Source organism: Microtus oregoni, unplaced genomic scaffold (genome assembly GCF_018167655.1).
Source record: "Microtus oregoni isolate MIOR12 unplaced genomic scaffold, Mior012 000011F_ref0000422, whole genome shotgun sequence".
NCBI classification, from domain to species: Eukaryota; Metazoa; Chordata; class Mammalia; order Rodentia; family Cricetidae; genus Microtus; species Microtus oregoni.
In genome coordinates this window covers 33,085,906-33,111,301 of record NW_024543070.1, presented here as the reverse complement: position 1 = coordinate 33,111,301, position 25,396 = coordinate 33,085,906, and the positions used below count along the sequence as shown (strand labels likewise).

Below are 25,396 nucleotides of genomic sequence, written 5' to 3'. Positions count from 1 at the left end.
TTTGCATTAGGGAATCCACTCTGGAGCCTGTGTATTGAAGATTGCTGTGTTGACTGGAAGGAACTACAAACTTGCAGCAACCCATTGCTGATTTCTGGTGGGGCAAGTAGGGGTGCTGCTGAGAAAGGGCTTTCCAGGTAAAGCTTTAATTCAGAGGGCTTCTGAATTATCAACCATATAAGAAGTGGATACTCTTCTGTTCATCTTCCTGGACCTACCATGTCCATCCATAGCATGACAAACTAAGCAGGCCTGTGCATGTGCCACAATGTCTGCAGATGTGTTCTGAACAACAGCACATATGAGATCCAGTCATCAGTTGATCATTCTGAAGATACACATTCTCAAGCGGCAAATGTCAACTCAAAACAGTCTCCATTGTCCCATTTTCTTAATTGATTCTTATTGATATAAAAGGGGTTTATGTATGATTTATTTAAAAACATTTTTTATTATTAGGGGTAAGTTTAGGTAGACCATTTTGTATGACTTTTATTCCTTACTCTGTCCCTTTTTAAAAATTCATCTATATAAGTCAATAGTTGTTTTGATCATGATGCTTCAACACAGCAAGAAGAACCCTAACTAAAACACAGCCACACATTTTTCTTTTAATTCAACTGTCTTTAAAACATATTAGCTAAAACTTATAAAATTATCTTCCATCTTAAGATGATAAAAATAAAGAAACAGAGAGTATGCGAATTGGCCAAGGCCACAGCACAGGAATGGGTGTGAGGGTAACATCTGTGAATCTGGCTAACTCTATGATCTGTAACCACAGCTGAGAAAGGCAAGGCGCTTCCCTGTATTATATCCACTCCTATGAGACCCAAGGGTAACAAACCCACCCAGCTGCTTGAAGTTGCATCATTTATATTTTCATCACTACTAGCACACAATCGTTTTGTACATAATTTATTAAAAATAACTGGCAATATTTTTGACAAAATATTAATGACTCTACTGCAAACATAACTGGTATTCCAAAATTTTCCAAATCTTTGTTCTGAAAAATAATTGTCATAAGCCAGCCTGATGAATTCAAGCCAGACACACCAGAACAATCACACACATCACAAGTGCACCTAGAATATCCGTGCACCGAATGTAAGTGCTGAGCTCACGGAAGGAGGTGTGACCTCTGATCTATGGTTGGCTATGAAGTTTACTCATGTATAAATTCTTAACAGTTTTAGATCATTTGGCCCATTCCTATATTTGGTAAAAGCTGTAATTACAAACTATTTTAAAAATAATTTTACAGTCATGTAATTATGACTAGCTATAGCATCTAAAAAGTTATTAAGTTGTCATCCTAGAGATGAATTGAAATTCTTATTCCAAGATGTTTATTTCAGAGACCATCACTATTTCCCATTTCCAGTGTCCCTGAATTAAAGATAGAAATCATAAATGAGCCTTTCTACACTAGATAGCCACATCCTGCTTCTAACTACATTATTGTTGTTTCTGTTATATAGAATGTTGCTTCTAACAGATCATGAAAGAGCCTTAGTTTCGATGAAAAAATTAAAACTTCTTCACTAAGAATGAAGCAATTACCAAAAATTCCAAAGCAAAGTTGCTATTACATTGACCTTAAGAAAACTGACAATGCACATGCTTACATACCACAGAAAAACTATTTTATGAAAAGAGACAACTTTTGAGAACTATTGGATTCTCCAAGTACAAGTTTCAGAATTGACAGGAGAGGGGAAAAAAAGGAAGTGGAAAGGGGATGGGAATGTAGACCATTTGGTATTTCACAGGAAAAACAAAAACAAAAGAACTTGTAAGAGTAATAAAAATATATTTTAAAGAAATTTTGAAATCTAAATTTAACTAACAAAGTCAATACAAAGGAGATGTAGATGCAGTGTAGGATTTCACCCAGAATAGAACCTAAAAGCAAACCCCACTGGAATGGAACGATAAACACACTCAATAACTCCCTGGCAGTCTACTTTTATACTAAGAAGTCAAGCCATGCTACGAGAATACAACAATGTAACACACAGTATATACAGTTTAGAATGTTTGGGAAAACAACAGTTTCCAAGCACCATATGAAAAATCAATTAACCCATTAGCTGGAAATAACAGTTTCTACAGTCTCCAATTGGGATATAGGTCAAGTAGTCCATAAATAGACTCAGATCCATTAAATTTTACTGTACAATAAGTTGGTTGATGTCACTATGCCCAATGTAAACAATAATGCAAATTTCCTTAAAGTTCCACCTGTAGGTGACACCTGGGTAAGAAGGATCAATTACAACCCATGCAGAATGGTTTTCAAGTTCAAATGTACTGAAGTCCAAGGTCTTTCTGAAAATGTGCATCTCTGGAGATTCTGCACACCAAGGCAGGCTGTGGGGGGAGCCCCAAATACAATATCTTCTTTTTTGAAAAAGCCTAGTTTATATTTAAAAGCAGGTAGGAAAAAGTAATAAATCCATTAGTTTGGTTACCCTGGTAGGCGTTCTTCACCTCTTTGTGCATACTTCTGCTAATGTCCTAAATTTAGGCCCCAAATGGTCCAAAAACTCAAGTCTGTCTTCTTCCGGTTGCTCACTGCAGCAACCTACAGAGCCAGCGGTTGAGCCTGTTCCTTCATAGCTGTACGTGAGGACGTAGTCTTGAGCGAGCGTCTGATTGTCATCCTCATGGCACAACTGCACCTTCTGCCAGGGAGAAAACACAACACATTTTATTTTTATTATTTTAAGCACCAAAATGTACTTACAGAAAAAGAATTTCTTTGATTTACCTTTCATTGTTTAATTTTTAATGAGACTGTGTCCTCTAATGGTTTCCTATGTGTAGAAAATGCACATGATTGGTCTGTATCATAAAATTACACCAGAAAGTCAGTCTTAGCATGCCTCTAAAAGTCCTGAATGGCAGTAAGTAACCAAGTGTTCATTTTAAGTGGCCATTGCTTCCCACTCTCCAACCAATGATAAAAGTGAAAGCACACTCAATAAACTGAACCCAAACTGATGTGGGCACCATTCTCTCTCAACAGCAAAGTGATGGTACATATTGCCTTGTGTTAGATGTTGGGCTGTTAAAACAACATTTGTCAGACACAAAATCATAGCACAAAATTATTTACTTAAATAGTAATAAAAGCTATTGGGTGGTGATGGTGCATAACTTTAATCCCAGCACTCAGGAGGCAAAGGGAGGCGGATCTGAGTTTGATGCGAGTCTGGTCTACAGAGCAAGTTCCAGGTCAACCAGGGCAACACAGAGAAACCATGTCTCAGAAGAGCAAAAAGCAGCAACAAAAAGAGTAATAAAATCAATAAAATATTCAGGAAAGTGAATGACCACATTAATATGAACATAATTAAGCCCAAATTAATTAAAAATAGTAACCTTCCAATAAGTATATTCGTCATTAACTAAAAGTAGCTGTCTACCCAAACACTAAGTTGGAACCTTTTGTAAAATTTAAATTATAGCAACAAAAGTTTGGGGAACAGCTCAGAAACTCACTTCACCAAGTCGGGGCTGCGTGAAATTGTGCCACTCGGAGTAAGTGTATCTGTAGTTGTCCACCTCCACGTGTCCTCCTCTACAGGGATCCAGGGTGTGGTGATGGCCGGCCACGCGGCAGGAGTCTAAGGTCTGGTGTCCTCCTTTCACCATCTCAATGGTCTCTTGCCCTCCACTTTTGGCTCCTGCTCCCGACATTCCCAAAGCTGCCTGCCCAGAAGCTCCGACCATTTGAGTTGTGAAGCCGTTTGTGGAATACTGAAAAGATAATGGCACGCATCAGTTAAATATACAGAGGAGCAAACACAGTAGAAGTAGGCAGGTGCAGACGACGCCCTGGCTTAGGTGCATTACAAGGCAATCTTTCCAAACACACGGACTGGATCGGCTGTCTGTCTTTGCAACCGTGAGTACCTCTAGCATGCGCCCTGTACTAAATGCCATGTCTAACACAAGAAAGAAATTGCAGGCACAAATCCCAAAGCTTGATGTAGGTTCCGCCTTTAAACACTCCTTAGCATGCTGGGCAGGTTCCAGTACAGCTTTCCAATGCTTTGGAAGCAGCATTCCTGTGTCACAGGGACTTCTATCTCAGCTAAACCCATCCCATTCACCTTTACAGGCAAGATAAGAGACAGAAATAATGATAAGCTTTCTTGGTCTATACGAAGTCAGTTCCTTCCAACTCAAATACAAAGAAAATTTGCAATAAACATGACATCCCTTCAGATCTACATAAATCAAGGAATGAACTAGGCAGAAAAAAATACCAAAAATGCCATCATTCCTCTTCTAGGTTATGTGTTTACATCCTGAAATATAATTTAAATTTTTCCCCTCGGTCTTTTTTTCAGATATGGTCAGGTTTTTGTTTTGTTTTTGTAGTTTGTTTGTCTGTGATTCTAGACCTTCCCTGCTCTGATCACCAGCTGTGCTTTTTGGGAGATATTTACTTGTTCTTTCTTCACATATTAGAATAGAAAATCAGTGCCACTCAGCAGCCTTTTGTTTGGCTGGTGCTTTGGACTGCCTGCCTCGGGCTCATTTCTAACCCACATTATAGTCAGGAAGAATCCAATAAACCTTTTCCCACCATGATCAAAGTCTGTAGAGACTTTATTGCTGGAGCCAGGTTTAAAAAAAAAAAACAATTATACTGGTGAACTGTTCATAATTAAATGCGATATTTTAAAGCATAAACATCAGTTTAAATAGATTTGTAAGAAATACAGGCCTAGTATTTCTTCATGAGACACATGAAATGGGAAAAAATGCATACTAAAGGATTTTTAATATTAAGCAGCATTGATGGTCAAATTGAAATACCGCACATCCATGGGACCCATATGTGTTTTATTGATTCCCTGGGATGGATGACATTTGCTGCTAAGTCCCCAGACACCAAAAGAAGTTTGTTGAGAAAAAATACCCAACCAAACAAACAACCAAACAAAACTGGTTTTAGAATGAACACATAGTATAGATTAAATTGTCCTCTGTACTTGGTTTAAAGGGACAGATGAGTGACTTACAACTTTGTCATCTCCAGGAGCCTCGGTGTTGGATACAATTAGGTTCTGCTGCGCTAAATCATCAGGAATAACTTTCTGCTGCTTCGTTGCCTGGGAGACACTACAGACTAACGTAAACAGGATACCTGGAGAAAGGAAGAAAAGTCAGGAGCTCCCTTAAGTCTCTCATCCATAATGGAAAACTGTGTTGACAGCATCTGATATGAATAAATCATGGATCAAAAGGTTTAAAACACCTTCAAGAACATATGATTGCATGTGTCAAAGCATGTGTGTCCTTAACAGAAATGCTACAAACACATACCACATGGTATGTTTCTCCAGTGAGCTGTATATTCGGCTGAGTAGACACATAAGTACATTTAAACATACGCATTAAATATATGAGCTGCTGAGGTGGCCCGCTAGGAAAAAGTGCATGCCACCAAGACAGATGACCTATGTTCCCTCCCAGAATTCCACAGGTGGAAGGAGAGAATAAGCTCCTGAAAATTGTTCACTGACTTCACATAGGGCATATTTCCACTAAAATAAAAGAGATATATGCAAAATTTTTAAATAAATGTTAAATATATTGTGTTACATATGTTAAACATATAGAAATATATCTATGTCCAAATCATCACCCAAAAAGTATTAACATTCATTCTAAAAATATGTTTTAGCATTGTTTTAAAGGTTCTGGAATAGATTCAAGAAAGGACTTACAAAACAGCAAGGCTATGCCCAACAGTATAGCAAGAATAGCCCATGGTCCAAGTCTCACGTCGGCATAGCCGGTCCTTTCTCCTGAGCGGGCTGTGCAGTCACTTTCAGTGATGCAGTCACAAATGAGGACATTCAGTGAAGTGACTGAGGACAGACCGAGTCTGTCCGTGACTCGGATAGGAACTACGTAGGATCCGAATGAAGGGTCATTCTGATAAGACAGACGAGCCGCTGTATCTGAATAAACAATAAAACCAGGTGATACAAAAGCCACCAACATCTCTTCAGCAAAATCATTCAGTTATCAAACAGATAGCCATTTCCCTGAAAATGGACACTCGTGGGTTATCATAAATACTGCAATCCTGGCTGTGGCTGGACTGACTGCCTCTGGTCCACAGCCACCGCAAACGCACTGTGGTTAGTTAGTCTAATGCTGCCTGCAATGGTTAGCTTGCACTGCCTGACAGGATTTTAAAGTCCCCTAGGTGACGCTCCTGAGGGCATTTCCAGAGAGGTTGAAGTGATGAATGCAGGTGGCACTATCCTGTGGGCTGAGCTCCTGGACGAGAGAGAAAGAGAGAGAAAAGAGTGGAACATGAGCTTTCCTCGCTCACTGATTCCTGACAGTGGACGGAATGTGAGCAGCTGGATCACGCATCTGCCGCCTGCTATTTTGTCTCAGCACTGAGGAAAGAAATTAGTACACTGCCTATGGCAGTGCTTGGCTCTTGGAATAAAGTATTTTATCCATTCATAAACAAATCCTTCCTATCATAACTAATAGATGTGGTAAGAGGTTAGTTTCTGTCCTATCATTAACATATTCAATTAAACCTGTCATATTAGATTTCCATTCATGGGGGACTTGGAGGGCTGAAAATTTGGTATCTCTCATTTGTTTTCATAAATTCTGCCAAGTGGACATGAATACTTGTGGTTTATCAGCAAGAACGTGTTCTGACAGCTCGGAGGAAATGTACTCCATGAGCAGGTCATGCGCACACCACAGGAACACAAGCACACTATGCTTATGGGTCACTGGGACCAAGTGAATGTTTTTGTTGCGGTTTGATTACATGGATTTTTTTTTAGATTAAAAGTAGGAAATATTCAGATCAAAAATCCAGATCCCAGGCTCAGAGCACAATTTGTAAAACGATTCTCACTGCACTCACTGCAGACTAACACAAGCAACAGGGCAATCACTCCATTACTTAATTCCCTGATGTGGCCTGCTCACTATCAGTATAGTGTTTGAAGTTTCCAATGGGAATTAGGCTACCTATGATAAGAAACCACAGAACTGGGATTTTAATAGAAACCACAGTTATCTATTCAGTGTATTATCTAAGACATAATCATGAGCCAACACACAGAACTAGGAGTGAGTCATGTCTATTTCTTTCATTGTCTTGTTGACTTCTAGACATAATCCAATTTTACACAAGAATGAACTGATTCTCCCAGAGAGTAAATACCATGGTCAGATTTATGTAACAGTTGGTGGATCTGGCACTTGACATGAAACCATGGAACGCAAAGACCTCTGCTGGGTACATTCTTCTTGTCCTGGCACCGCCCAAGTTTTCATATGTTATCAAGGACTGGTATTTATAAAATAACAAAGTTCTGGAGCTGGGTTACAGCTTAGTAGGAGACTTCATGCCCAGCATGGGTTCACTTCCTGTGCCACACAGACAAGACGGCACAAGGCTTCTGACTAGAGCATTGCTTGGTTGAGGAGAAACATCTAAAAGCCCACATTTTCTCTTAATATCATTTAAACTAAAGCACTCTGACTTCAAACAAATAGGAAGGATAAAATCCAAGAATAAAGTTATCTTTTTTCTTAAGAAAGAATAAATAAAAATCTCTCTCCTCTTCTCTAAGACACACAGGAAAATATTGTTTTAACATGTATATCTTATCAGTCTGTAGATTATTAGGGTTCAAGACAGGTTGTATTGACTTGCTTGGCTACACCCTTGCTTTTCTTTCCCCATCTGAGGCTCTGCTTGTATTGAACTTTTTCTTAACCTTTTAATTTGTCATAGCAGGAAACTGAGGCATAGCCATTGAGAGCTGAGGTTGAAAATATTTTGGAGTTTTCAAGTTTCAAATCACCCAAAAGGTGACTGAGGTCCTTGAGTTAAGAAAACTATGAGGCCATGACGTCACAATCCATGGCAGCGTGACAGGAGGCAAGAATTAAGTTCTGGTACAGGTGTGATGCAATGTGGCAGTGGGGAAAAACCACTTTAACTTCAGCCGTTCTTGTACCACAGGACCCTTCTGGGCTATCATCAACTGCAAACCAAAATGAGAAAGATTCCCAAGAAGAACTAGAAACAAAACAATGAAATGTCAGCACAGCGACAGACAGAAGCAGAGGGGTGGTGGACATTGTCAGGGACACACACCCCTGCAAGAAGGGGCTCACTTCCCAGCTGCTTGACAGCAGTTACAAAACACTCATGCAAGCCGGGCGGTGGTGGCGCATGCCTTTAATCCCAGCACTCGGGAGGCAGAGGCAGGTGGATCTCTGTGAGTTCGAGGACAGCCTGGTCTACAAGAGCTAGTTCCAGGACAGGAACCAAAAGCTACGGAGAAACCCTGTCTCGAAAAATCAAAAAAAAAAAAAAAAAAAAAAAAAAAACACTCATGCAGGTGGGTTCTTGGATGTTGATGAAAATCTCCAGACAACCTAAGAGAATCCTGATATCAACAGCAAACACTGGAGAGGCTCATGGCCTATTACACCAAAATTCAGATCTTTATCCTGAGTGGTTCTCATATAATGAAATTTTCTCTTATTTTCAAAGAGAGAGAGAGAGAGAGAGAGAGAGGAGAGCAGCCTGCTGTAGAAAGGAAAGGCAGTGTTTGAAATCACACACCGTTAATCCTTGTCAATCTCCACATCCTCCGTACTTCTGAATCGGTACTCTCCAAACTAAAATCAAATGGTGGGCCGTTGACTGGCTCATCAGGATCAACTGCAACAATTTCAGCGGAGGACATGGTGGCCTTACAAATTACCACCGTCTGCTTGGGGATGAAGGGGCCATTGTCATTCACATCTTCAAGAACAATTCCCAGAGTTCCAGTACAGCTTCTCCCAGCTAGACACAGAGCAATAAGAACACATTTTTTAGTGCCTTTATTTTTTGCTGGAAAATCACACTCTGAAAATTAATATCTATATTAATTAATTACAGTGCATAAGTTACCACATCAAATGCAGACATGAGCAGTGACACAGGGAACACCAAAGGAAAAACTTCATCCACTCACTATGTCATTACATTAGGCATGGAAAATTCTAGACAGAGAAGTTTTATCTGATGTTGAAGAGACAAAAAGAGAGAACAGTAGGGTACACAGTACACTTCAAATTCAGGGTGTGGACAGCATGTCACACCCACCTGTGAGGGGAAGAAAATAGAGAAAGTGGGCAGGTGGGAGCTGACATGGACAAGAGATAAAGACCTTTGAAAGCTAGAGTAGAGAACTTGGAGTTTAGCATACATGAAGAGAATGCTTAAGGGTTTAAAACAGGGAAGTTGAATAGTAGATGGGATGTATTTGGAAGATTTTAACAGAAAATGGTTCATGGACATGTTTGAAGGGTGGAGGGGTATTTCCAAAAGTAGAAATGATGGCTACAGGTGTAACCTCATGAAGGTCATCTAAGTAAACGGAACTTAGGACTGAGGGTGTAACTTCTGTAATTAGCCTGTCATACATACATAAATCTTCCTGACAACTCTATACAAGGTACAGCATTGGGAAAACAAAGATGAAGCAGACGAAGGTCCGGAAGGTTATGAAGTCTAAAGCAAAACATGAAACTAGGATTCCTGTCTGGAAATCATTTGCTGTCTACTTAATAAGGAGGATTTGGACACTAGAGATGGAGAAAAAGGAAAAACAAAAACTGCACCACTCAGTGCCTGTGGCCACATCTTACATGCAGCTGTCAATCTACGACAATGGAAACCAAGCTTGCCTGGCAACCAGAACCTTAACCAAGGGCCCTCTGGCACAGTGGCTGGATCATGGTAGTTCTAGAGCCATCACAGGCTCACAGGCTAGGCATGCCATGCCTCCAGGTACTAAAATCATATATACTATTTAATTCTGCAAGTTAGAGCATAATGAGTTATGCTTATTTAATTGCATGTTCATTTTACAAATGTAAAAAATTCAATTATACCTTTTGGTTTTCAAGGATTTTTTTTCTTGTTTCTATTTCTTTCCTTTTTTTTTTTTTTTTTTTTTTTTTTTGAAACAGTGTCTTGGGTATCTCAGGATAGCCTTAAACTTATTATGTAATTGAGGCTGGCCTTGAATTGATCCTGTTGCTTCCAATACCCAAATACTGGAATTTTCAGTATGTACCATGCCCAAACAAAGATATACCAAAATTATATTTTATATACTGTATGGGTTTTATATACATAATCACTGTACCCAAATTTTTAATGGTTTTTCAGGATGCACAATATATAACATATTTTATGTTCTTCTATGGTATAGGCTTAGTTTTAATTGTCAGCTTGTCATGGTGCAGATAATTCAGAGTGGCCTGTGGGCATGTCTGGGAGGTTGCCTTGACTACCTTAATTGAGCTGAGAAGACCCAGCTATCCAGTCGTGGCAAAGCCTGGCCCATACAGGAGTGGAGAAAGCTAGCTGAGCCCTAAGCATCTGTGCTCTCATTCTCTCTGCTCTTGACTGTGGACACAACTATCTGCTTCAAGTTCCCGCCTTCAGTTCCCTGAAATGATGAACTATAACCTGGAATCATGAGGTAAACCCTTTCTCCTCCAAGTTGCTTTTTATCTGGTAATTTCATCATAGCAACAGAAACAAGGGTAGTATAAGTGAACGCATACTTTGATCCTCTCATTTTATAACACACTATGAATTGTGAGTGGTTTAATTTTGTATAATGTGCTTAGTTGGGATTCTAGCCCCCAAGTTTGCTGTTAGCTTCCTGTAAAATGTTATCTAGAAATGTACTAAGAGACTAAATACCTTCTTCCTTTTATGACTCTCCTGAACGTTGCAAGATAAATGAATACATTTTCTATAGTAGTTTTCCCATGTTTTGATGACTATCATTAATATACAATAACTTTGTTTCTTAGACAAAATTAACTTTTCTTTTAATTTTTATTGCATTTGTTTAATGAATGACAGTGGAGATCAAAAATACAGCGTTTAGAAGTCCATTATTTCCTTTCACCTGAAGACCAAACTGAGGTCATTAGGCTTGGTAGTAAGGACCTTAACCAGCAGAGCCCTCTCCCTGGCCTCATTCTAGGCCACATTATCTTATAACTGCATCTAATACTAAAGATACCATTAGCTGACAAGAGTTAATAAATGACAGCAAACTTAATTTATTAATTACTCTGTATGTTACACTGGGGATAAATAAACGGAGAATATATGGAGCCAGTTAAAAAAAATGTATGTTTGGTAGGCAGGGCATGACAAACACCTTCCATCGCAGCTCTGTGAGTTCAAAGCCAATATGGTCTTCATAGAGAGGTCCAGGCTTGTCAAGGCTACACAGTGAGACCCTGTCTCAAAAATGAAGTGTGCTCTTGGGCTAAGGTAGTCAAGGGTTTTGCCTAGCAACTGGAAGACCCAGGTCTGATCCTTTGCACCATGAGATTAAAACATAAAATATGTCATTGACTTTAAACTGAGGAAGTATACAATCAAAGATGCATCAGTAGTCTTAAAAACAGATTTCTTACCTGCATCTAATGCAAGAACTGTAATATTATAGATGCCATTTCGGACAGTCTCAGCCTCTCTATCCAAGGTTCGGGAAATGGAGATCGATCCTGAGTCTTCATTAATCATGACCCACCCTCTTGGGTCACTTAACTTCCTGTACCTATTCACCATGGTGAAGTAACACAGCAAGAAGTATCATGAGTCAAATCATAATGCCAATAACAAAAGAAGTTATGGACTTTTCTAGTATTGTAAGTGTGAAAGGAACAAGAGTAAGACCATACCTGATGCCACTGCTGCTTCTGGTCTCAGGGTCGTACGCTGTATACCCATTATTTCTGGTTCCAACTGGCACATTTTCTCGAATCCGCACAGTTTGGACTGGAGGGATACACTCAGGGCCCTCATCCACATTTTTCACGGTGACAGTCACTGTAGCTGTGCTCATGGGTGACCTTGCAGTAGCCTCTCTAGTGTATGGGGCTTCATTAACGACACCAATTTGTAGGGTCACCTGTTCTCGTTCTTCATAGTTCAGAGGCTGTAGGAAATGCATTGAAAATCAGATTAAACCCTGGAAGAGCTGGTGAAGTTCCTTACGCGCAGGAGTTGCTGAGTTGAAAATAGGTAAGTACCAGGCTGGAATAATCATGAGAATATTAAACAGAAGCTTGAACCATTTGCATGGCGGCTGGGGGGGGGGGGGGGAGTCTTTCAAACAAGCGAGAATTTGGGTAGGACTGGCAACAAACAAAAATTATTTAACTTTCCCTTGAAACTTGAAAAAGTTGAAAATTGAAAGTTTAAAGTACAAGGTATCAGAGATCTGGATACGACGCTTAACCAAGTTCCAATTTTGGGTGTGGACTGTAAGTTATTTTACACTGGTTACTAAAGCTTGTCTCCGAGTCTTCAGAAGGACAGTTATTTATACTAGATTTGGGAGTGAAAAACTGGGTCAAATTTTAAAGAAGTTTTTCGGTTTTCGTTTCAGTTTTGTTTTGTCTCCTGTATCCAAGATTGGCCTTGAAATCACTTGTGGGGCTAAGAATGAAAATAACTTCTCATCCTCCTGCCTCCACCTCCCAAATGCTGGGTTTATAGGTATGTGGCGCCATGCCCACTTTATGTTGGTCTAGGATTTGAATCCAAACCTTGGGTATGCTAGACCATCACACTACTACAGCCCCAGCCCTATAAAGTGTTTAGGAGTGTTGTGGGGATCTGACAGCCAGCCCTAAGCTGGTGGGACTGTGTTATTGCCTGCTCAGAAATAAACTGTTGTATCCCTGCCCTTAGTGATACTTGCCCCAGAATGCTCAGACCTGTGTAATAATTTGCACATAACTCCCCTGTGAGGACTAAAGAAAACTGATATGGTGCCATATTAAAATGGGATAAGAATTAGATAATGGTGCTCCAGCTGCGAGATATGAACTGCTTTCCTTTGGCTTCTGTAAACTTGCTTATCACTGCAGGACTGGGATGAAGGGGTCCTTTCATTACTATACAGTGGGAAAGAGAAACAACTGAGGGCGGTGAAACAATCCTCTTGCCCAGCTGTGGATTCCATAGATAATTATAATGTACACCTTTAGTATCCACCTATAAGCCCTCCCTTTGGGCCTTCAGCACGGCATGCTGTTTGACTCCAAGGTTGCTGCCCTGCTATCAGTAAGAATAAATTCATTTAACCTCAATCTAAATTGAGTCTACGTCTTTGGTCTTTTCCAACAGAGTTGAACACCACAACAGTGGAGAAACAAGAGTATAGAAAGCTTAGAGACATTATTTGTTCCTTTTTGAAATCTCTTCCTCCAAAGTCAAGAGCAAGTATCCTTTAATCTGCCTGGTTGCTGAGGTAACAGGAGCAGTTGACAGAAATGACCCAGAGATAAAGTCTGGTATTGGGATTGGACATCAGTGGGGTCAAAGAAGGCATGGGATTTAAAGGGCTTTCTTTGTTGTTTTGAAACAGAAACTAACCCAGAAACTGAAGCTAATTTGTATCATTGCGAGGAAAACGGATTTATCCTCTTTGATCCACAGTCCTGGAGAACGTGTACAAAAGGAAAACACTCTAAACAAGTGGTTCTCAACCCTCCCCAAGCTGTAACCCTTGAATACAGTTCCTCATGTTGTGGTGACCCCAATCATAGAACCATTTCATTGTTACTTCATAACTGTAGTTTTGCTACTGTTATGAATTGTAATATAAATACCTGATATGCAGGATATCTGCTATGCGACCACCGTGAAAGGGTTGTTTGACCCACAAGTCGAGAACCACTGCTCCAGACCAGGATGGAGTTATGTTCTACTTAATGCTGCCATATAAGCATCTAAGGTCGAAACATCTTGGGTTGCTTCACTGACTCTTATGTGCAAAATAATATCCGAAAGATGTTTTGGAAGTGGGTATGTCACAGACTGCGTGAGTTGCATGCTAAGACCCTGCATGATAAGACTGTACTATGTACAAGATACAGAGCAATAGACCCAGTGATAGTCTCCCTGTGGGTCTGACCAGCTCTGACTCATTTAAGAAACTCAATACATACTTACTCCTTGCCCTGAAAACAGAAAGAATAGTCTGTAAAAGACTGGCTCTGTCCATTACTGTGAACGCTATGCTAAGTTTTAAAGTGTTAAAATATATGTAAGAAAATGCATACTATGCCACATGAATAAAACACAAATAAACACATTTTAAAATTATGTCTTTGTCAAGGCTCTGTTGGTTGGTTTCTCCAACTTCCTACAAGTTAGAGTTATCTGGGAAGAAAAAAACCTCAGCTGAGAAAATGCTTCCATCACTCTAGCCTGTAGGAAAACCAATGAGGCATATTCTTGATTAACGATTGATGTGGGAGGGCCCAGCGCACTGTAGGTGGGGCCACCAGAGAAGGTGTTCTTGAAGTATCTAAGAAGACAAACTAGGCAAACAGAAAGAGGAAATCAATAAGCAGCGTCCCTCCGCGGTCTCTGCTCCAGCTCCTGCCTCCAAGGTCCTGCCTTGAGTTCCTGCCCTGACTTCCTTTGGTGACGGGCTATAAAACATGGAAGTGGAAGCCTGGAGAAAAAGCAGCCTCCCTCCCCGGCTGACTTTTGTTCATGATGTTTATCACAGCTATAGAAAGCGAACTAACAGCTACTCACAGTGAACATGCTCACTTCATTTAATCTATATGAATAAAATAGTATAATTAGCTATATTATGTATTTCATGTTTCCATTAACCAAAATATCTTTCTGCCCATTAAATCTTTGCCTGCGATTCTCTATTATAAATCACAAATATCTAATTTACTAATTAATCCTTACCTTAACCACACACAGAATGCCTTCATTGGTTTTGGGATCTGTTTCAATTTTGAAGTTTCCATTTTCATTGCCCTTTAAGATGTTGTAATTAGCTCTCCAGTTAGGAGAGTTAACTAAATCTTTATCCTGGATAGGAAGTCGTAAGATTTCCACATCAATTGTATTTTCTTCCACTGATGTCTCATACTAAAAGAAAAAAAAAAGAGAAAAGCTTCATCAATTAATCATCACAAAACAAGATCACCACGGGAAATAAGCTCATTCTTACAAATCCCAGAGCACATGTTCTCATGTTTAAAACTAACCCCAAGCTACTTTCACGTCATTGTGAGCATTTCCTGCCAAACAATGGGACACAAAGAGATGTGCACACCTTCAAGCTGCCAGACATGCATTTCTCTCTAACAAACAGCACACACTCACCACAGTGCGAGTGAAGGTTGGAGGGTTGTCATTCACATCTCCGACAGTGATGATGCAGGTGGCTGTTGCCTGCAAGCCAAAATACTGGCCATCCATGTCCTGCACTTTGATTTTCAACTGGTATTTGTCAATTAACTGAAAACAAAGAAAGTGTAACTGTTAGGCAAACGCGGCATCTTTATAAGTAGAACCTTGGCTCTGCTGCTCTTCTTTAGGGGAACGTTGTGATGTTTAACAGCATTTACATGCCAGAGGAGGTGCCTTGCTCTAGTACTATGCAATCAATACATGAAAACTAGTCACTTCTCAAGTGGAAAGTGCTATCAATTCAAGGAACTATAATTAGTAAACTTTACCAACTTCCAAAAGGGAAATAAGTGTCATGAGTGCATTCAATATTCCGTAGCAATGCAGAAAAGGTTCTATGTCCCTCCAAAGTACATTTTTACATTCAAATGAGTAATAACTAAAATGAGTGCTCTTCTCCTCTCCAGCCACCTTCATGCCATGGCTTCAGTCCCTGTTGATCTTCCCTGTCTTCACCCAGTAGCTATGCTACTCACATGCACCTCTCCAATGTCCCCTCCAGCAAACCTCTTCTTACGTCTGCAGCTCACTTCCCCTGACTGTCCTTACAAACCTAATGCTGCTGTCTGCCAGGAGGCGAGCATGTTTCCTTTGCATCAAGACGCATTGAGATTTATCAGAAACAGTCAGTTGATGAGAAAGGAAAACAAACCAGGCTTTTACTCTCCTACAAGGCTGATTAGTGTTGTGTGCAGATGAAAGAGAAACTGCAACATTTAAGAAGGCTGAACAAGTGAAAACTAGAAAACCGAGATCAACAAATTACAGGCAAGTACTATCCAGTAAACTCCTTTCTATGTTCAATGTTTATAACCGTTTCTGCCAGGAACATTCATTTACTTTCTGAGATTTGTTTTCATTATATGTCACCATGTATATGTGTGTGTTTGGGGAGAGGGGTGACCAGAGATTTCTAAAGAGAGTATTAATCCCTTGGGGCTGGTGGTACAGTTGATATGGGCTAAGGTTCCCGGCAAGACACACACGAGAATGTACTCTTAATTGCCCAGCCTTCTCCTCAACCCCGTAAGTGTTTACTTAAAGGTTTGGTTTGGAAGTTTAACAAGCCATTATGATTTTTTTTTTTTACTGCCGTTTGGTTGCTTGCTGTTTCTATTGCAAAGGGCAGTAATTACACACGAAAGGAACCTGAAGCTGTCCAGAGAATATTTAGAAAACATTTTGTTAAATCACTTCAATAAAAACAACCATTTGTTGGCAAAGATAACTTTGGATGAACTGTTTCAACCATTAAGGTATGAAGGGAAGTGTACACATGATAGCTTGATATTGTTTAATCATTTGTCAAGATCTGGAAATTTGCACTAAGTCAGAAAATATATATCTTAATAGAAAGAGTCATTTTTTTAAAGATTTTTATTTTATTTATATTAGTTTTATGCATGTGCCTGAGTGCATGTATGTACATGTCACAGAGGTCATGCAGTCAGAAGAAGGTGTCAGATGCCCTGGAACTAAAGTTACAAGCAATTATGAGCTACCCAGTGTGGTGCTGGGAACTGAACCCAGGTCCCAGAAGAAAGTGCAGAAAGATCGAACTGATGAGCCAGCTCTCCAGCCCCTGTTGGAAGTTTTGAGATTCAAAGTAACACCCAATAGTCATGTACTTCTACAAGATTAAAGATCATAGATGATAAATAAGCACACCAAAATGCTGTAAGGATCTAGGTGTCTAGTACTTGCTGGGGGATGCAATAGTTTATTGGCACTAAGTAATTGGCTTAGGGTATTCACAAGTACAGAGCATCCATGCAAAATATTCTCATAGAGAATGTTAACATGCTTAGGACAGTTTAAACTAGAATGTAAGGACGACATCTAACACAGTCTGAGAGCATGACTCCATGGTGATTCTAGAAAAATCATCAATAGGGGAACTTACTAAAGCCCTTTTACCAAGAAAATATGGAAAGAGAGTTTGCTGCCAAGTCACATCTTATATATACTGCATCTAAGATGGATTTCAGATGTCCAGACAGGTAAGAATCTGAGCAGTTAGTTGAGATGAAAGCCAGAGGCTACACGTGTGTAGATAGTTTTACCTATGCAAGGGGGAAGGACATAAAGAAGAGTGCTGAAGAGACCCGTGTTAATATAATTCTTTCTCCGTAGACAACACATTTCTGCCCATCTTGAGAAGGTCTGCTCTTTTTTTTTTGAAACTTCCTCATTTAATACTACGAATACACTATTATGAAAAATTTGATTTCATAAAAGATAAAAGTCAGGAGAGAATAAGCTCAGTGTTCTAAATTAGCATGTCATTAAGTAACCACTGAATGACCTTCTTCTGCATAATAAAAACGATACATTTCCTAAAGTTGGGAACTGATCATACTTCAGAAACACACAGACGGGTAATGCTCTGAGATAGACAGGCATAAGCATCCCTCATCTAAAGGGTCTGGGGACCAGAAGTGTTTCAGATGTTTATAGATTTTAGAACACTTGAATCCACATAGGATATCTCGGTGTCAGACCCACAAATAGACACGAAATTGTTGTGTTTTCTAATCATGCCTGACAAGCAAAGCTCAAAGGGGATTTTACGCCATATTTTTAGCATGCCTGTGTCCTAGCTGAAATCTGTCCATGAGAGGTTGGTTGCTGAACTGTCTATCTGTGACATCAAATCATTGCTCAAAACAGTTCATGTGTTGGGGTATTTCCACTGTGAGATATTTCTGACTAGAGATAATATATGTGTGCTCTTAAATCCCCAGATTTACCCGCTAACCCTTGTCACCACCCTGCCCAACTGAGACAGTGCACTCGGAAGAGCCACACAAATGCAGCTGTTCTAATCCAGCTGTCCCAACTGGCACTTGTTACCTCTCTGTCCAGCTGAGACGATGTGGTCGTGATCACACCCGTAGTGGGATGCATGGTAAACAAAGTGGGCGGTGATGGCGACTGCTCCAGGATGGAGTACTTCAGCCTAGTGTGCATCGTATCAGGCTCGTCGCTGTCAGTCGCAAGGACCTCTCCCACGACAGAGCCTGCGGAGGAAAAGCTGCCATTGACTTTCCAAATCCTTAAGTGCTCCGTGTCTCTTATTTCGCTCTTTTCTGCCTAGCTCAGAACCCTTCCGAAGTACCTTATTACAGACCAGGATCACCGCTTTTAGAAGTTAATTGCTATCTACATACAATAACACTTCCTTGTAAATACATTTACGTTCTATTTTTGGAAATGATGATCCCAGGACTTATTTTCACTGTATTTTGGTGGGGGCTCCTATAAATGACTACACTGTCCCTCTGTGAATTCTGAATTTCTACTGATATTTTCTAATTATTCTTAATCTCTTTTGCCATTTGCAGGCCTGCTCTTGAATTAGCCAGTTCTCTCTAAAAATCAGTTCAGTCAAGTCTTTCTAGGGTAAGACCCAAAACTTCAGCCTAACATCGCACCAATGCAGTCCTGAGGATAAGAGTGGGAAATTCTGTGTGTTGTTTTCAGTGACTCTTGATCATGCCCAGAATCCTATTTACTCATTAGGAGTTCAGTAGACAGGTGTCCAGGTGCTGCATGATGTCATTTATAGACTCCTTAGAAACATTTCAGTGCCCACTCAAGTCATTTATTTCTTGAGGCAACGGGATACACGTAGTCGGTTTGATAATCTAGTCTACAGACAACCCATTTACTGGATGAGAAACTAAGAAATTGAAGCTTTCCAAATGAAGAAATTAGTGAAGGAGAAGAAACCTTCTCCCAGGACCCATCTTCTTGCCACCAGTGTGAAGGGCTTTCCTGTGGCCACAGAGACTCTCAGTTTATAAACCAAAGTCCATCCAAGCTGCCCTGGATCCTTGGTGTAGGAACTCACCAACTGCACTGTTTTCCAGAACTGTGAAACTGTATGTTGTCTTTGTAAAAATCGGGTGGTTGTCATTCTCATCCTCGATCTTAATGATGAGGGTCAGCGGGTACTCAGGCGTATACCCATCTGGAGTTGTTGCAAACGCCGTCAGCTGTGATCAGAGGAAAATCGGGAAAAAGTCAAGTTGTTGTGGAATAATCTTTTGGTTCACTATGAAGATGTGTCTTTGCCAAGATGCCTTCTGATTGGTTTAATAAAGAGTAGAATAGTCAATAGCGAGACAGGAAAAGGTTATGTAGGGCTTCGGGGGACAGAGACGTCTCAGAGAAGAAGCAAAGGGAGCCATCAACATGACACAGAGGAAACAGGACATGCAGGAGGAGAGGCAAAAGCCATGAGTCACATCACTGCATGTAGACTGATAGAAATGGATTAAGTTATAAGTTAGTTAGAAACAAGCTTAAACTAAGACCAAGCTTTCATAATTAATAATAAGTCTCTGTCCTTGGCTTCTTATCAGCCCTCATTGTTTGCCATGTTCAGAGAGTCCAGTTTTATCCCATGCTTTTTCAGTCACAGTCCAGCTGGCCTTGGTGAGCTCCCAATAGATCAGCTTCACTGTCTCAGTGGGTGGGTGCTCCCCTCGTGGTCCAGACTTCTTTGCTCATGTTCTCCCTCCTTCTGCTCCTCATTGGGACCTTGAGAGCTCAGTCCAGTGCTCCAGTCAAGGACAATGGCACGGGGTTTTGATCCTACGTAATGTGCTGGCTTTGTGGGAGCCTAGCCAGTTTGGATGTTCACCTTCCTAGATATGGACGGAGGGGGGAGGACCTAGGACTTACCACAGGGCAGGGAACCCTGACTGCTCTTTGGACTGGAGAGGGAGGGGAAGAGGAGTGGGGGGAGGGGGAGAAGGGTGGGAGGAAGGAGAGAAGGGTGGGAGGAGGGGGAGGAAAATGGGAGGCTGGGAGGAGGTGGAAACTTGGTTTTTTTTCTCCTTTTCTCAATAAAAAAAAAGTTAAATAATAATAATAATAATAAGTCTCCATGTCATTTTTTTGTGGAGCTTGTAACCCAAAGAAAATCATCTGTGAATCGTCTACAGAAAATAACCATGTTTTGTTTTGTGTGGAGCTGGGGATAGATTTCAGGGCCTCACACAGGTCAAGCATGCTTTCCCTAGTGAGTTACACCCTCAACAACCCCTCAAATGAGGCTTTCATCTGGAGACTTCTGAGGCTTGGAGCACTTGCCTTCCACTGTTATTACTTCAGGATGCAGCCATGACAGTGAGGTGGAAAGAGACCCGGATTTCCTGTGTTAGTAGAATATGTTTATATTGATCTACTCTACTAATGTGCTTAGTTTGCATTCCTCACCACTACTGTACGTCATCCATAAGTATAATATTTGTTATTATTTACCAAAAAATATTGATTTCTTTTTCTGTCTGACCATTTCAGACACATAGACTTTAAGTACAACTTTTAGATATTTCTTAATTTACACTACAAAGTTTGGACACAATTAACTGAGATAGTATTTTAATTTCTGTTAGTATTTTAGGTACCACCATAGTTATATGTACAAATAATATTTTACCCAAATGTTTTTATTGGAAAAGCAGGAATTAGGAAGAGAACACATGTGTGGCTACAGATACTGTATGAAGGTACTAGCAGGCCTGAGCACGGCAAACACAGGTCCAAACATGGCAAACACAGTGCCAACATGTCTTGCTCTCTTCCTACTTTCTCTCTTCTTTGCTAAAAGCTATTAGGCTACATTCTTAAAGCTAGCCGTCAAAGTCCATTTCCTTATTTGATCACTGACTCATTCCTGAGACAGAACAGTCAGAATTTATTATCTGGCTAACCTGTCCAATCAGGATTTACCAATCACCATAGCACAGACTCCCCCTTCTTCGTAACACCTACTCTTGCAAAAACCACCTGCTTGCTGTTTGCTGCTGCTGCTTGGCTATCTGCCTCTGCCCAATCCAGAGTCCACCACCGCCTCCCATGATTGGCCCTCAGGAGTAATAAATCTCTTTTGTGCTGAGAATATGGGGTCTGGGTATGTCCTGGGTGGACTCAGGGGCACCACCCTCCCATACAATCTATTCCTTATAATTTTATAATCTATATTCCAGATCTAACCATTAAATAACAACTGTCGTAGACACAGCAGAACATTATGAAAGCCACACAGTAGCAATCCCCAACTTAAACACAAAACTCATAGTTTGTGTGTCTATACAGTTAGTTTGCTTTCCTCGTGAATAAAGAATGACTCATCAAAAATTGTATAAAATAACGAAAAATCAGATAAGTAAGATGAGCAGGTCCTGCTTGGAAATCAAGCCAGCATGAGGTCAGGTTTTTAGAGGAAAACACAGATTCCTGTTGAAATACATTGCTCGCTGGTTAGAGGTAGCAGTCTGCCACAGCCTGGCCGCTTTCTCTAAGCTCAGCAATATGGAAACTCCCTCCCTCCCTCCACAGAAAGGTTTCCGGCTCTCTACCTGCCCTTATCTGGAATGTCCCTAGGTCTGGAGGACTGACTTTTTCTAAAAGCTGTCTCTAAACCAGCTGCTTATCTCTAAACTAGATGGTAGCTCATCTTTATTCTGACCCTTGGCACAGATTCCTGCTCAAGGCTTCTGTTAGGGAGCTCTGCTATAGGACCCTACTGCCACACACTAAGCCTTATAATAGGAGCTTGCCACTTAATGCAAATTAGGGCTTGTCTCCAGGTTCCCCAGTCCTATACATTCCTTATACTCTGGAACAAAGTTGAGCTGATTAACCAAAATCTGTCTCCCAGAGGGCTATCTCCCTTCATGCTCATGGGCCACATACAAAGGTTTGTTGTCCCTTCTGCCCCTTTTCCCTCTGGACCTGGTGGCCAACAGGCCCAGAAGAAAGAGGACCCCACAGGGGAAATCCATGAAGCACCTGAAAGACTGACTGAGCTTTATTAGGGGCTGCCCAGCCCTCCTGGTCTCCCTGTAATCATCTCTCCCACTGCAAAGCACTGAGGTTAAGCCAGCTGCTGAGATTCCTCAGCTCCTGCATCATCCCCACTCCACAAAGAGCTTCTCTAACAGACAAATGAGCAGACAAAGTTTGCTCCATTGGAAAATAGGAAAAACAGGGGGAAAAAAAATCATAAAACCAGGAATAACCTAACAGAACTGAATTTTATTTATTCCGTTGAATATTTGTTTGTTTTAAGTCAATTCTGTCATTGACTGTAGCCAGAACACCAGTGAAAACCTCAGGGAATATAAGAAAAGTAAATAAATTAAGAGTGAAAGACACAGTGGCCAAGGGTAATAACTGCTATGCTGGCTGGGTTTATGTCAACTTGACACAGTAGAGTCCTCTGGAAAGAGGGAAACCCTGTTTGAGAAAGTGCCTCCAGAAGATCGGGTTGTGGGCAAGCCTTTGAGCATTTTCTTAAATAATGATTGACGGTGGGGGACCCAGCCCATTGTAGGTGGAGCAATCTTGGTGGGACAGTGTCCTGGGTTCTATAAGAAAGCAAGCTGAGCAAGCCAAGATGAGCAAGCCAGTAAGCAGCACCCCTCCATGGTCTCTGCATCATCTCCTGCCTCCAGGTTCTTGTTCTGTTTGAGCTCCTGTCCTGACTCCCTTCCATGATGGACTATCGTGTGGAAACAGACACCAAATACACCCTTTCCCTCCCAGCTTGTTTGATCACAGTGTTTCATCACAGCAGTAGAAACCCAAACTACAACAACTGCTAATATAGCACTTGATTTTTAGACCTTACCTCAAAGGACTCATACTGCTCACGATCCACGGGACCAGTGCAATACAGGTTTCCCGTATCTCTTTCCACATAAAATAAGTTTAGAGGTTCTCTATCAACTCCTGGGCCTCTGATGGAATAGTATATGGTGTAGTTTTGAGCTGTATCAGATTGGATCTAGAGAGAAGAAATTCCAAGCATGAGACATATCTTTATTTCAGCAGAATTTGCACAGGTATTTTATGCTATCACACTGCCGGTTACTAGAATAACAATAGTACCCGGTCTTATTCAGTGTTAGAAAAATGCAGCAATAGAATAAGGAATTATGACTGAAAGTTTTCAAAAAACAAGACACTTGCAAAATCCTCTAGAAGAATCTTATCTTCTAAATCAAGGACTATTGTGAGAGCTGAACGTTATACACATGAAGCAAATGCTTGAGATTTCTCTGCACTAGAAAGTGCAGCAATACGAGCGTGAACGATTATCGGCGGCCACTCTAGTTAATTCCTGAGATTAAACTGTATTTGGCAAAGCATTTTAAAAACTGGTTTCACCAGGTATGGTGGCCTATGCCTGTCATTCCAGCACAGGGAGAGTAGAGATGGGAGAACTGAAGGTAAGGTCAGCTTGATGTCTAAGTGGATAAGACAAACTCCAAAGACAAACATCACATTTGTCCTCGTTTATAAATCTAGACTGTATATATTTCTGTGTATGTATATGTGTGTATATATATATAAATGCATATGTATTTGTGTGTGTGAGAGAGAGAGTGTGCACGCACACACGTGCCTTTATCCTAACTCAATTTTAATCTTTATTGAAGCATACATTTTTAGACTTTATAGATTGTGCCCCACCTGTGTGATACCCTGTTGACTGGTAATAAATTAAAGAAACATGTTTTAGAGTGCTTGATGGTGAGCTTTACAGTTCTTACAGATTGCTTTGTCATGACTAAAGCTGAAAACTGTGTACATGACTGACTGTTAAGAATTACTTACACATATATCTTGAAACATGATACTTAAACTTTCCATTCAGATGGTCACATGCAACTATTTTACATCTTTTTAATTAGTAAGGATTCAACCAAGGTCCTGAGCATGACAGGCAAGCATTCTGGGATACATTCCCAGCCCTCACAGAATTAATTTTAAATAGCCATTAATTATTTTTTTAAAATGGAAATGACGAATCTTAGCAGCCAAAGTGAACTATACCTGTTGAAGGAAAAGTGGAAAGGGACCCAAGGAATTCTCCATCATGGAACAGGGGATAGGAGCCCATCTTCTCTTGGAACGACTGAGAACTTTCTCTGCATGCAGTCTTTTATTTAGTGCCTTGATTTAGAAAACAAGAAAGATAAACCTTAGTTGTAAAAGTCCATGACGACTTCATATCCAGACATTAGAGCTGAAGTGATATAGTTGTCTCTTCTCATGAAGGTTGGGTAGAAAGGTGTAAACTCATAGTAGTGCTTCAAAAATCAACAAATCTGCAATACTCAGGAAATAATAAGAACAAAGGCAAAGACTGTTGTTGTTTCTGCTGTTACGCCAGCCATCCTCTTAAAAAAATACCTTGGTGGAAATACAGAAGGCAGAGAGATGGGCTAGAAGAAGAGATGCCACACTGGAAAGCAAATTCTTGCTGCCACATTGCCATGCAAGAATGCAAGAGGAAGAGATGCAATGAGAATGACAGGGATGGCTTCACTCCCATATGTAGCATAAGCAGAGTCCACTCACCAGCAACTAGCCAGAGCCAGGAGACCAACAGACATCTGTCAGAACGAAGAAATAAATATGGTGACGGAGCAGAGACAGTTTCAGTGAATAAGGCCCAGGGACTGAGGAGAGGTTGCCTTGACCTTTGGTGTCACAGTCAATAGGCAGGCACATAATGTGGTCCAAACCTTCTCCTTGTTCTCAGTCTTCTAAGACTCCAGCCATGCTAATGATACAAGACGGCAGGATGGTAACCATGAGGCAGAGCAGGAAAGCTGCAGCTGTGTCCATGAGGCTGAGCCTCCTGATAGTCAGAAGCCCTTTGAGGCTAAGCACCTTGAAGGCACAGCTTGAGTTTTGTTCTTGGTATATTAGAAACTAAGGCAAAAACCATTCTGCCCCACAGGTCCCTAGCAAAGGGTCTGCATCCTCCATATCCAGACATCATCATGTTATTGCTTACATTGTAGCTTAACCCTCCCAGAACCCCGCCACATACTCTTTGTGTGGGCTTTCCTAGAGGATCATGGAAAGAAAACTCCTAAAAATATATGTGGTCCATCATAACTTGACCAAAAATGGACCACCTTTCCCCCAGAGTATGCCACCTGTCTCATAAATATTCATAAATCTTTTTAAGATCCAAATCCCAGAATTCACTGGGCTGATGACTGCCTTGGGGCAGCCCAGTCCATTGTC

At 40.7% G+C, this 25,396-nt stretch overlaps 1 protein-coding gene across 2 annotated transcripts in view; it reads right to left on the bottom strand.

The window, feature by feature from the left end:
- Window positions 1–1,796: 1,796 nt before the first annotated feature.
- Window positions 1,797–25,396, bottom strand: part of LOC121453498 (desmocollin-2-like) — a 34,203-nt gene continuing 10,603 nt past the window's right edge. The window contains exons 4-17 of one of the 2 annotated variants that reach the window (XM_041660320.1): window positions 24,191–24,310; window positions 22,983–23,138; window positions 19,191–19,335; window positions 18,191–18,357; window positions 15,251–15,385; window positions 14,828–15,013; window positions 11,788–12,044; window positions 11,521–11,663; window positions 8,648–8,872; window positions 5,751–5,987; window positions 5,043–5,167; window positions 3,511–3,768; window positions 2,777–2,822; window positions 2,553–2,690 (exon numbers count right to left, since the gene is read on the bottom strand). In XM_041660320.1, coding sequence (XP_041516254.1) covers window positions 2,787–2,822; window positions 3,511–3,768; window positions 5,043–5,167; window positions 5,751–5,987; window positions 8,648–8,872; window positions 11,521–11,663; window positions 11,788–12,044; window positions 14,828–15,013; window positions 15,251–15,385; window positions 18,191–18,357; window positions 19,191–19,335; window positions 22,983–23,138; window positions 24,191–24,310 — 2,190 coding nt within the window. In that variant the 3' untranslated portion in view covers window positions 2,553–2,690; window positions 2,777–2,786. Of the gene's footprint in view, window positions 2,691–2,776; window positions 2,823–3,510; window positions 3,769–5,042; window positions 5,168–5,750; window positions 5,988–8,647; window positions 8,873–11,520; window positions 11,664–11,787; window positions 12,045–14,827; window positions 15,014–15,250; window positions 15,386–18,190; window positions 18,358–19,190; window positions 19,336–22,982; window positions 23,139–24,190; window positions 24,311–25,396 lie in introns of both variants that reach the window. The other variant, XM_041660318.1, reaches the window with a different exon arrangement.